General features: G+C 38.5%; 1 protein-coding gene and 1 long non-coding RNA gene across 2 annotated transcripts; one reads left to right on the forward strand and one right to left on the reverse strand.

Annotated features, from left to right (window-relative positions):
- Positions 1-1,443: 1,443 nt before the first annotated feature.
- On the forward strand, positions 1,444-13,196 carry LOC131304056 (THO complex subunit 4D-like). Its single transcript, XM_058331156.1, has 7 exons — positions 1,444-1,771; positions 2,846-3,085; positions 3,909-4,052; positions 4,138-4,206; positions 5,909-6,093; positions 6,905-6,952; positions 12,842-13,196. Exons 2-7 carry the CDS (start codon positions 2,888-2,890, stop codon positions 12,987-12,989), a joined length of 792 nt encoding a protein of 263 aa, XP_058187139.1. The 5' UTR covers positions 1,444-1,771; positions 2,846-2,887; the 3' UTR covers positions 12,990-13,196.
- LOC131304057 (uncharacterized) lies at positions 7,499-8,700 on the reverse strand. Its single transcript, XR_009192293.1, has 2 exons — positions 8,573-8,700; positions 7,499-7,695 (listed from the first exon to the last, which is right to left on the reverse strand). It is a non-coding gene; the product is annotated as an uncharacterized LOC131304057 (long non-coding RNA).
- Positions 13,197-13,389: the final 193 nt, after the last annotated feature.

Below are 13,389 nucleotides of genomic sequence, written 5' to 3' on the forward strand. Positions count from 1 at the left end.
CGGTGATGAACAAAACGACGGCGTAGAAGAATCCATAGTTATTAGGAGTACTTTCTATGTTTTTTTTGAAGGAAAAATAAACAGAAATTGTAATTCAAACAATTGTTATTTTAGTTCCAAGGAAAATACTAAACCCCGTTCGTTTGGAGTTTCGAATTTTGGATTTTAATTATTATTTTATTTTTTTAATTATTATTATTATTATTATTTTTTATTTTTTTAAATTATTATTTTTATTTTCTATTATTATTCTATTTTTTTTCTACACTAATTACTTATAAATTCAAATCTAAAATCTCAAAACGAACAGGGTATTGTACTCTAGCAACCAAATAAAGAAATCGCCAAATTGCAAAATTATGTCAATTTGTCTCGTTCTGTTTTATTTTATTTCAGTTCAATTGAATCTACTACTATAATGTTAAGGGAAAAGAAATTAGATCGAAAACCCGATACTACCATTTGGCCTAAATTTCGGAAACCCGATAATTAAACGAACTTGTTTTGACAACAGAATGTTCTCTTTTTTCTACTACCTTTTTGTCCAAAATTTCCTACTTTTTTCTACTACTTCTTTCCAAATTTTCCAAATTGTTCTACTTTTTTGGTGAAAAGTTTAGATTAATCTTTTAGGCTCTGTTCCAGAAATTTTCTTAAAAAATAAACAGCTTATTTCACATTTAAAACTCAAAAATAATATAAATAAAAAATAATTTTTTAATTTTTTTTGCATCGTATAAAAGATCTCGATGAGATCTTTCAAATAAAATCCATATTGCATATTTTTAAATTTTAATAAATTCATAATTTTTGAGCTTGAAATTATATTCTTAAAAAATAAAGGCTTTTTTTCGTTTCCGGAACGGAGCCTTAGTCACATTATCCTTCACTCTGGCTTTTCGGTCGCGCTCACAATCTCCTTTCGCCGTAAACGAGCCAGGCTCGTTTACTAAATGAGTTAAAAACTCGAGTTCGGCTCGAGCTTTAACCAGCTGAGCTCTTAATGAGCCGAGCTTAGTCATTTATTAGTCATTTACTAAATGAGCCTCTTTAATCGAGTCGAGTCTTCCTTAACGAGTCGAGTTTTTGTCGAATGAGCTGAGCTCCACTCGGCTCGTTTAGTAAACGAGTCAAAAACTCTAGCTCAAGCTTGGCTCTTTTACTAAACAAACTGAGTCAAGCCGAGCCTTAATGAATAGAATCGAACCGAACTAACGAGCTGCTCAATTCGTTTACAGCTCTGCAGTCCCACTCATAAATTTAATAATAGTTCGAGTTCGGTAAAACTCTTCCACGCTCCTGCACGCGAACGCGGAACGTGCGACTTCGGATCAAACCGCCCAGAGGTAAACAATGGGCTGAACGGTCCAAACCGAGTCTTGGGCCCATATCATCTCATCACGTTGACCTCAAATGAGTAAAGCCCCTCCTTACCCTCGAAGCAAATCCCCTACGATAAAAACCCTAATCTCATCACTCCTCTCCCCCCCAAAAAAAAAAAAATACTCCTCAAACCCTCTCACAAAATCTTCTCTCTTCTCTCCCATCGCAAATCCCACACTAGCAATATACTCCATCTGAAGCTCCTCAATCGATGAAACCCTAGTAATCTATCTCCAGAAACTCCCTGCCGCTTCCTTCCCCTCTCTGATTTCGCTCTCTTTAAAAAATTTGGCTAGAAAAGATCCTTGCTTTTTCGCACAGTTAATCCCGAGATCTATCTGTGCCTATTGATTCGTCCACGGATTTGTGTATTGCAGATTATCCGCAGGTAATTTTTTTCCTCTTTCGCGTGTTTTTTTGTTCAAGTTGCTCTTTTTCGTTCTATTTAGATGTCTCTCTCTCTCTCTCTCTCTTGATGTTTTTGCTGTTCCGATTCGTGTATACTCCTCCCTTCCCAAAACGATAGTGCCTTGCGAAAAGACGTGCAAATTTTGAATCAAAAGATGAAGTACTTCTATTCGTTTTTTTCTTCTTGGAAATTTTCGCACCAGATTAAAGAACACATCGCGATCTTAATCTGGTCTCGAAAAATAATGTACGAAAGCACTTTATTTTTTGTCCAAAAATTACACGTCTTGGGACGGAGGGAGTATACTTCATTCATGTATGGGTTTACTTCTTTTTTCTTTTGGGTATGATGGATGTTTTTAGTTTTTTTCTTTTTCTTTTTCTGTTTCTCGATTGTTTTCTTTATTTAACCTATGAAATAATTTGTTGGATCTAGTGGCTGTTTCGAGCAAGATCCTATGGAAGCAAGATGTTGATTTTGTTTCGAGAATAATTTTTTGAGCTCTGAAGAATTAGAACCCACAATCTTTCGTGCTTTGTGCCGTAATGTAAAGTGGACGGAATTTGGATTGATTTTCTTTATACTTGATCATGCATTTAAGAGGGCGTGGAAGGGTGTTTTCCCTTCATAACACGCGTACTAGATTGATAAGATGCATAAATGGGTAGCTGATGATTCAGAGAGGTTCTCCACATAAAATAGTTCAGTTATTACAAAGGAACCAATTGATTTTGTTCGTTGATCAACAGAATGATCTTTTGCAACTGAGAATCAATTTTAACTAAGCGAATGCGTAGGTTTGAGAAATTTGAATGGCAAGTGTCGAATCAAGTATTATGCTCCTTGATTGGTAGGGAAGAATCACATAAAGTAAAGGCTGACAGGAAACTATGGAACTTGGAATCATAACCATTTTAGTAATACCTGTAACATTTACATTTTTTCAGAGTTTTGTTGTCCTCTATATGCTTGTGTATGGACCACTATGTCATTGTCTATCAGATAGTACCAACTATTCTTGAATGTTTACATACTTCGTTTTTGTTTTGACAGGTCTACTATCTTGTATTTGTGCAATCCCCAATCCTCCTTTGAATGGCTTCTTTGGATATGTCACTTGATGACATGATAAAGAGTAGGCGCGGTAGCGAGAGAGGTAGAGGACAAGGTAGGGCATGGCGTGGCCGGGGCCGGGGCCCAGTGGGACCATTCCGTGGTGGAAGAATGACAGCGGCACCTCGCAGAGGTCCACTAAGTGTGAATTCTCGGCCATCATCGTATGCCATTGCCAAGGCAAGCTCGAATCCATGGATGACTTATTCCTTTTGCTAGGGATTCTCATAATGCATAGAAACCAAAAAACAAGGATCAATAATACTGCTTAAGAAAGCCAAACTTGAGGGGATCTCAGTGACATTATTATTGTTCATGGAGAAGCTAACTTTGGTGCGGCCAATAGGGCGGTGACCTCTTTCACTGTGCTTGTACCATGATGGCGCTTGTTTCTAATTGTGGGTTTTGCGATGGATCTCTTTGGTATATGTTTGGAAACTTCATTGGTGGCTCGATAGCATTTTTTACGAAGGAGCTTCAGTAATTGAGCTGAGAATTTGAGCTCTTACCAGTATAACATTACCTAAGAATTAGTGGGGTTCGAATTTCTACATGTTCTCTAAACCTTTTAATTTAGTCTCCATTTCTTTAATCCATGATTACTGGTTTAGACCGGCAGTTTATTATGGGCCCTCTTGCTATATGTGGAATTTTCTGGGGACAAGATTCTTAGTGCCTAGTTCAGGCATTTTTGCAAAGGGCTTCCTTCGCTGAACTTTGGAACTGGAGCTCTCACTTGTAGCATGGTGCCTATCGATATGCAGTGGGTCAAATCACCTCTACTCCCATATCCAGTCTACATCATCTAGCTCAAATTTTCCATCCAGTACATTACGTGGTGGTTTTGCATTTCAATTTGCTGGATTTTGCTGCTAATGTCATTGGATATTCTTTTCTGATATCTGACTTACTCTTGGAGAATGGTGAATTATTGTACTTTATTATCCTCTCCTGACATTTCCTTGTCCACGTCTGGATTATTCTCTCTGTATGCTTGCATCAGTCATTCCGTAGAAGAAAGAGTTTTCCATGGCAGCGTGATTTGTTTGAAGACAGCCTTAGAGCTGCAGGGTTAACTGGAGCAGAAAATGGCACAAAGTTATACGTTTCCAATTTGGATGTAGGAGTCACCAATGAAGATATAAGGGTACAATTAATTTATACGTTTTTGCTTTTGTGGCGCCCTTGGAATGGATTTCTCAAGTTCTATTCAAAATAACCTTGCAACTCAGGAACTTTTCTCTGAGATTGGAGAGCTGAAACGATATGCAGTTCATTACGACAGGAATGGTCGCTCAAGTGTAAGCAACGTCTTTGTACCTCTACTTTTGTATTCTGTTCTAGTATCTTTTCTCGAAATCATATTATGATTCTGTTTCCCCTTGTTTGGTCAAAATATAGTTCTTTTTTCTTTTCTTTGAAGGACTTTTGTTACCAATTCATGAGATATATGTTACATAATGGTTAATGCTGAGGTAGTATTGTGTCCCTTAGTCTTCAGTGAAGATTTCCGTATGGAAGAGCTGGGTGGCAGGATATGCAATTTAATGGAGTTAAGGAGGCACATAGGCATTTGCTAATATGCCTTGGGGTTGCGTTTTATTGAGTAACACTAGTAAATGATTAAAAAATAACTTTTGAAATGTTGCCAAAGCACGGAGACAATGTAAATCTATTGAAGCAGAATAGTTGTAAGAGTGTTTAGGTTGGCCCTTGCAGTCAAACAACTTTTGCGTACTGAATCCCTATGTCTTGCTTGTCCCATGCTACATGGACCCATAGAGGGCTCTGCAGGTATGTGTCAGTGTTGGATTTCATATAATTGAAAGATCATGGAAACAGCTAGATTTCAGGTTTCTCAAATACTTATACTGGCTTTATAGGGTAAAGCTGTGTTTAAAACCGAATAGAAATATCTTATTTGCAAAATTAGAACCTTTGTGGTTAGCTATGACGTAAATTAAACTATGTAGGCAAACGTAATGAGTACATGTTCACCTAGACTTCCTGTCAATCATTCTTATTGAACACTTAATTCTTGAATTTTGGCATGGCTACATAGCAGCGTTGAAGAGTTCATGCAACATTAGCCCCCTGCAGTTAATGTCTTGAGTTTTCGTGTTTTTGTTCTCATTATTGGTTGTTAGATAGCTGTGCTTTCCTTTGATTGCTAAATAGATTGTGGGAGAGTCTTTTCTCAAATGTTAATTCTCAAAGTAATTGCTTCTTTGCAATTTGTTATGTGTCCAGGCTTTTGCAAATTTCTGTTTGAGTTGTCTTCCATTCTCTCTTTCTCTTGTCGCTCAGTGCCTGTGTAACCCCCAAAGCTCTGCTTCTCGTAGATGCTGTACCATTGTCTAGTTTTGTGCTTTGTAAACTTCTGTGCCTCCTGTTGCAGTGAACCTCTGAGGCTATGGTTGTATATATAAACTCAATGTTCACAGTGCGCAAATTACGTATTAGCCCCTGATCCTCAAAGTTTGGATTTGCTTGTATGCACCTGCAGCGTAAAACCAATACACTTCTGTCTGGCATCTTATTAGTTGTGTGCACCTGCCAAAGCATTGTTCACGAAGACAATGCAGATGTCTTGTTTTCATCCCACTGGATTGCATTTGCTTTGTTTATCGGCACCTATATTACGTGGACTTCGCTCAATTTATGAAGTACCTGTTTTCAACACTCAGCACTTGAATGAGGCGTGTCCGATATACGATATACTCCCAGCAAAAATGTAGGAGTAATTGAGTTTACTTCATAATCATGCATAAAACTTCCTTTGTCCATGAGTCCATGTAGCATAGGTTTGACACTTCTGTCATAGTTGGTCTATTATGGGTTTCTTCTCTTGTTTTCTCAAATCCTGTATGTGCTGCAGCCACACGGTCATTTTAGTTCTTTTGCTATTCTAGAGTGATGGGGTTTGTTTCCCATTCTTGTGTGGTTGGTTGCCTCTATTACAAATTGATCCTTTTCAGTCTTACTTATTCTGCTTGTATACAGGGTTCAGCAGAAGTAGTATTTTCCCGAAGAACTGATGCATTTCAAGCTCTTAAGCGATACAACAATGTACAATTGGATGGAAGACCTATGAAGATTGAAATAATAGGCACCAACTCGGAAATTCCTTCTTCAGCCCGTGTAAATGTTGTTGGAGGTGCTAACGGGAGGAGGACAGTTGTTATGGCGTATGTACTATTTTCTTACTTCCTCATTATCTTGCTTTTTCTTGACAATTTTTTGCTTTGGTCTTAAATTCGCTGTTTTGGACTGACTGGTGAACAATGATAAAATGTAAATACAACTCGGGGACTAGCTTGTCCCTGTGAGATTTGAGTAGTTTATTAACCTGCTGATCAAATATTTAAGCTGTGGCTTGTATGCAACCGTTCATGTCCTACTTTCCTTCACTATTTAAGGTGCAATTGGCTTACTGCTGAGTTTTGATTGTAACGTCATCAGACATAGTATGTATATCATAGAGGTTTACCATGCCGTTGCATTATTTTAAGCAATTTTATCCCCATATTTTTCTAAAGTTTACCTATTTCACTATTTGGGGACTCCGGTTTAAACTTGATCTTTTAACTTCTTGACTTTGTTGCTATTAAATATCAGGGTTCCATTGGCAGCTCCTCCATGGAGATCTTTACTGGTTAACACTTTAACAGTCGTTTCATGTGTTTCCGTCAATGTCGTGATTCCTTCACTTTCCAAAAAAAAAGTTTGGATTCCTTAGTACCCGTGCATTCGCAATTGTCCGTAAGCGAAATGAATCATTCAAATTCTTCCTTGTTTCTAAAGATCTATTATGTAGAGTGGTGTTGACAGGATTTGATGGGCCTAGTCCCGCAAATTTTACAAATGTTTCTATTCTTGTATGGAGGAAAAAAGAAGAGAGCTTTGCCTTACATTTAATTCGTTTTTAATGTGTTATGTCATATGTCCTTAAAATTCATGGCCATAGCTGTTTCACTACTAAGACTTTAGGTCTTGCAGGCCAAGAGGTCGTGGTAGAGGCACTGCTGCAATTAGCCGTGGTTCGGGGTAAGGCTTCTTCATTCAAATTCCTTTATCTTCTGCGTGTTGCCCAACATTTATATACACTAGTAACTGAAGCTAATTGAATGTGGAAAATTTTGTGATTAATTGGCATCCGAATAAGGTAGCGTAAGGTCCTCTTGTTGAAGATGATCATCACCATCACCTTCTTGTCATCTGCCGCATTTACCATAATATTGAGACAAAAAAATTTAGGAATGTATCTTTGAGTGAAAAAAGTTGTCCTTGTGATCCATGGTCAGACATCAAATCCATTGACACTTTTATTTCTCCTCTGTGCGTGTGTATTGGAAACCAACCTTTTGCAGTTATGTTGCATGTTGCAGGGCCCTATTGCTGATAAAAAAAACAAAGACCACAAATACTTCCAGTGTGACTATGATTAACTAAATAAAAGTTTCAAAGCTATGTAGGGCATTTAAGATTCAATCATTCTACAAACACTTACACACACATTTACACAAACCACGGTGTGTGGGCCCCACCAAAAGATATGAGTGTGTAAAGTGTTTGTGGTTAGAGATTATTGCAAAGGTTTACTAGCAAGTAGCAACAGTATCATTAGTTATACGTCCGATGTAACTTTATCAGACGGGTACTAGTTGGTGTTCTCTTCAAGAATCTATGTGATTGGCAATTCTGCCTTCACCACCTTGTGCCTTTCTACATTTTTTTAAAAGACTAGTAAGGATAAAAGTAGGGACCGGTGTTGGTTACATTAAAAATAACTTTTCTATCAAAAACAGAGCAAAGCTAAATTCACATAAGATATTCTAACAATACCTAAAAAACATTTTGCATGCTCATACAAAATAGAATAGAACATCTAACTTTCTCAATTTATAAGGAAAAATGCACTCAAATGTGTTAAATTTATTAATTCAAAAAGTAGGCATTCCTATTCACCATCATTTTCTTTTTTCAGCTGCACAAATTAAGTCATCTACCTCATGCAAATCTTCTGCATTCATTACCTTCTGTACTTCACTCACTACTTCCATTGCCGCCCCCACAATTTTATCTAGGTAGGCATTTTTCTTTTGTTGAACCAAACCAATGGACACCCCACCATAGACGAAAATGTTATCTATTCCAGTAACACAAAAATCAGCTGCCTATAGCAGAGGAAAATAATATACAATGTATCACTTTTGGTTCGGCAAATGTATTACGATAAAATAATGAAATCGGATTTAAAATGAAGAAGAACTAACCTAACCAGACTGAAACTTATTATTATTTTCCTCTGATATAGGCAGCTGATTAAAAAAAAAAACAGTATGTGGTGGATGCATAAGTTTTGTATGAGGAGGTAGTTGACTTAAACCGTGCCGTTAAAAATGGAAAATGGTGGTAAAGTAGGAATACCTGCTTGTTTCTTTTTGAATTAATAGGTTTAACACATTGAGTGTCGTTTTTCCTTGTAAATTAAGAAAGTTATATGTTCTATTATTTTTTGTTTGAGCATGCAAATGTTTTTTATGTATTGTTGGGATATCTTAATGTTGAAGTGAATTTAGTTTTGCTATGGTTTTTTGATAGAAAAGTTATTTTCAGTGTAACCAACACCAGTTCCTACTTTTATCCTTGTTAGTAGTAATCTACTCTGATATAATTTGTAATCTATATACAAACATCGTTAAGCACATTAATCTTTTTGTGTCAGTAACGGTTGTCAAGTAGATTTTCTTCTTTTCTGGCCTTGATCTTCAATTAGTTGTTTGTTTGTGCAGTTCATTATCTTTTCTGTTGATGATAGTTTTTTAGGTAATTTATTGTGTGAGGACAAAAATCAGAGGTAGTTAGATAGTTGTGACCAGGAGAGGAGTAGATAACTACTTTTAAACAAAACCACTCCTATTAAGTATTAACCCAGATGTAGTTGCAACATTAGCCACCCTATTGGGGAATTTGTTGGGGTCTGGACCAAGTCCTATTATAGGAAAACACACTGGATATCACCACTATGATCATCTTGTAGCAGTGGAATTTGCCCTGACGTAGGATTTCTTCCCAAAAGTAGATTATATGTCCGGTGGTACAAAGTTTGGGCTGCTAAAGTAGTCTGTTGGACTTCGATGGGAGAATTAACCAACCCCCATTTCCTCGTTTTTCATATTCTATAGTGAAAAACGATACCCATTTTGTGGAGTGCTGAAAATAAGTGTAAATGACACCATATTATAGCTTCCCCATATTCGAAAGGTAACATAACTTACATTACCGCATATTAGCACTAACACTCGGAGTTTTCTTTGCATGAACAATAGGCAGACAAAACACGAGTTCTTATGCCTTTTTAGCATTTTTATAGATTGCATTTGTAGCAAGGTTTAATTTGAGTAGCAAACTCGAATTGGGCAAAAATCTCATTTTTCAGAAGTAAGAGGGATTGACCCAAAATTGGATAGGGGTCCAGGCACTGTCCAGAGCCAGGTTTTTTAAGGCGAAAAAATTGAAAGAAGAGAGGGGAGAGGATCTATAGTGGGTTTGTGAAACCTCGGGCTCAACTTCTACCTTGAACTCATTATTGCATTTCAACAATCACTAATTGCTGCTTCTTTACATAAATAAATCCAGAAGAATCAACAATGTAAACTTTGAGCGCATCTTGTTCCTTAAACTTGATAAGAGCAGTGAAGAACAACTTAATTATTTTCTCTCTTATAAAAAAAAAAAAAAACAGAGAGAAGTAAAGAACAAATAAGAATAAGGGAAGGATGGTGTCAAGTACATAGGGATGGTCTGTGATCACAAGGTTATTAAAAAATGGTCAAAGTTATCTACCTTAAGAACAAATCAAATGCTGACCACGAGAGTCTCAGATCCAGTTACGTTAAGTTCCTCAGGCTCCAAAGGAAAGGCTTTAAAGCTGTAGTGAGGACTACCTTTGCACTTGGAGGATATGATATTGGCTATGATCCTGGGATTGGAGGGAATACCTCTGTTCTTCCCTACCCCAACTTCTAATGGTAGTGATGGAACCTCGATACCTATTTTTCTTTAGTGTAAGTAGGGCCTGCCATCTAGAGAGATAGAAAGGGAAAGCGAAAGGACTGAAAGCGCTTGTCCAGCCTATGGGTAATAACAGATTCCTATTTTCCTACCACACCTGCTCTGATGAGATCTGGTGACTTGGGTAGTCAGCGAGGTGCAAAGTTCTTAGATTGGTCCAGAAGAGCTGAACACAAAACGAGCTTAGAAATAGCATAACTAGGCTATGAGGTCTATCTAGTTATCTTGGTCCCATAGTTTCGGTTTTTCACTTTGCTGATACAAGACCGCTCGTTTCATTTAAGACGCGAAATTGGAATTCTCGGCATTTTCTTCAATCATTGATAAGAACTCAGAAGTTGCGTTTCTGCATTTTAGTGAAATGCCCTTGTCTTGCCTTCATAGGAGAAGTGGAAAAGAAAAAAAAAACGTTCAGACAATTGGCGACTGAGCACCCTAAGTTCCCCCCCCCCCCACACACACACACACAAAAAAAAGAAGAAGTGATAATAACAGTCAAATTTGTTCAATTATTAAAATACAAGGGTTTCCTCTGAAGGTTAGCATTTTTTTGTTTTTTTGATAAGTAATTATATTAAAAACGTGGCCTTAAGGGAATGCCGCCCAAATACAAAATGGCAACCACCACAAAAAGGCCCTATACATCGATCCTACTTGACAAAAGAAAGCTCGAACCAATCTATAAACCAATGTTCTAAATGGCACTTGGCGCTAGTAGGGCGGAGACCCACCTCCAAGCGCCAAGCCGCCTAGGCGCCGCCAAGCAATTCGGCGTTTTTTATTTTTATTTTAACAAACCATTATCCAATCAAACTATATTCTATGTATCCATAATACAAGTTCAAAATTCTACATAACCATAATGCAAAGTTTAATGTACAAACCCAAATGAAATTAAGTAGTAGCAACTAGCAAATAAGTTGAATGAGACAATAAGTAGAAATAAACGAGATCGGAGATCCCTAATTTCAAGTTAAAAGTTCATCTCCTTTCTTTAACTCTTCTCCTCCATACCCTTCAAAACTTGATCTACATTAGTTTAATACTATACATTTAAGGCCGCCAAAGGCCTCCAAAGACGTCGATGATGCCGCCAAGGCCCGCCAAGACTGCCAAGGCCGCCAAACACCGCCAAACCTCCCTGGGCGCCAAATCGCCGAGACCGCCATGGCCGCCAAACACCGCCAAACCTCCTTGGGCGCCAAATCAAACGCCAAAGGGTATTGGCGTGACGGCATGGTACCTCCAAGCGCCTAGGCGGCCTCAGCGGCCGCCATTTAGAACAGAGCTAAAAACTGATCAATAGTGGGATTACAATCTCCCTTGTGCCAACTATACAAGCTACTAACCACAAAGCTTTTGATTCTAAACAAAGGCTATTCAATCCCTTCAAAGCATCTCGAATTCCTTTCACGCCAAATAGTCCACATCAAACAAAGAGGGATCATGGCCCATACACGCTTCCTTCTCTTGCCCACTCTAGCTCCATTCCAAGCAATTAAGACTTCCATAACATTCCTTGACATGACCCATTTATAAACCAAACCAAGAAAACACCACGGACCAAAGTTCCCAAGCTACCGAGCAATGTATGAGAAGATGATCCACTGTCTCGGCGTCCCTTCTACACATGCAACACCTATTAACAATGATTCTCCGCCTCCGAATCAAGTTATCGATAGTAAGAATCTTGCCTTGAGCCGCGCACCAAACAAAAAAACTCACCTTAAGCGGCACCACTGTCTTCCAAATCGCTTTCCAAGGGAAAGAAACATTCCCACCTCCACCTAATGCTTGATAAAAAGATTTCACTTGAAAGAATCCAGATTTAGACAATTTCCAACGCATCTCATCCTCCCCTTCTCCTATTCCTTGCATACCATACACTCTAGCAAAAAGAGCCAACAGAGCCTCTTCCTCTTCCTCCCCATCTCGAACTTGCCTTCCCAAGCGAATGTCCCAAACTATAACCCCCTCATTAAAAGAAAGATAATCGGCAATGGATGCATCCCTATCACGTGCCAAAAGGTAAATGTTGGGGAAAGCATCCCGCAAGCTCACTTCCCCGCACCACATGTCATTCCAAAATGTCACATTTTTCCTGTCACCAACCGCCATATAGGTGTCCCACCCATTCATGATACCCCTCCATAGTGCCACCCCATATGGAAGCCTAACATTACAAGTAGACCACCCTCCCCTCCCACACCCATATTTTGCTATAATCACCTCCCTCCACCATCTTTCTCTTTCGCATGCAAATCTCGAAAGTCATTTCCCCAACAAAGCTTGATTGAATAATTTTAACTTTCTCACTCCCAACCCTCCTTTTCTAATGGGGGTACACACCGTATCCCAATTAACTAGGTGATACTTGAACTCTTCCCCCACACCTCTCCAAAGAAAATCTCTTTGCAACTTCTCCAACCGCTTAACAACTTATACCGGAATGACAAACAAAGACATAAAATACGCAGGCAAGCTAGAGAGCGTATGATTAATAAGAGTCAATCTACCTCCTTTGGGAATGTATTGACACTTCCATCCCGTCAATCTCTTCTCAAATCTTTCCACCACCGAATCCCAAGTTGCCTTTGATTTGAACAAGGAACCCAACGGTAAACCTAAGTACGTAGTAGGAAACGACATCACCTTACAACCCAAAATTTGAGCAAGGGAGTCGATATCATCCACCGCCCCCTCCAGGATCATTTCCGACTTTCCCAAGTTCACTTTACTACAAATTGTTTTGCATGGACATTCTCCCTTGAAATTTGTCCCTACTTTGTACGGTAATGATTTTCAACAGTTGTGACTCCTACTTTCTTTAATTTTCATGTTGCTGTTTCTTTTTTGCAGTCAGAGGGGCCGTGGGGGTCCGAGGAATTTTGGTGCCCGTGGTCGTGGTGGGCGAGGAGGCCGTGGTCGCGGGAGGGAGAAAGCTGTCGAGAAGTCAGCCGATGAACTTGACAAGGAACTGGACAACTATCATGCTATGCAAACATGAATGGATAACCTTAGCACCTAGTCTGCATGCGACTTGGCAAATATTCAGTTGAATTGTTAGCTTTACGAAAATTTGAATATGTTGGAGTGTAGTGGTTTGTTTTCGACTAATATTCACTTATGGTACTTGAATGAGTTGTATGGCGGTTTAGGGTTTAACTTTCGCTGCTTGAAGAAATTCCATGGCTTTCCTGAGTTCAAAGCTCAAGTAGTTTTTGTCATTCATAAACTTCTACATTTATCTCTTTGCTAGGAATACGGGAAATTTGATGAAGAGCAAAAGGGTTTTTGGAGCAGAGCCGCATTGATATTTATAAACTTATAACAAGTTAAAATTTGCCATATTGGTCTGGACTTTGTTGTCCTTGGGTTTTTGAAAGAGTATTTTACCCATAAAAATG

Source organism: Rhododendron vialii, chromosome 10a (assembly GCF_030253575.1).
Source record: "Rhododendron vialii isolate Sample 1 chromosome 10a, ASM3025357v1".
Classification (NCBI taxonomy): domain Eukaryota; kingdom Viridiplantae; phylum Streptophyta; class Magnoliopsida; order Ericales; family Ericaceae; genus Rhododendron; species Rhododendron vialii.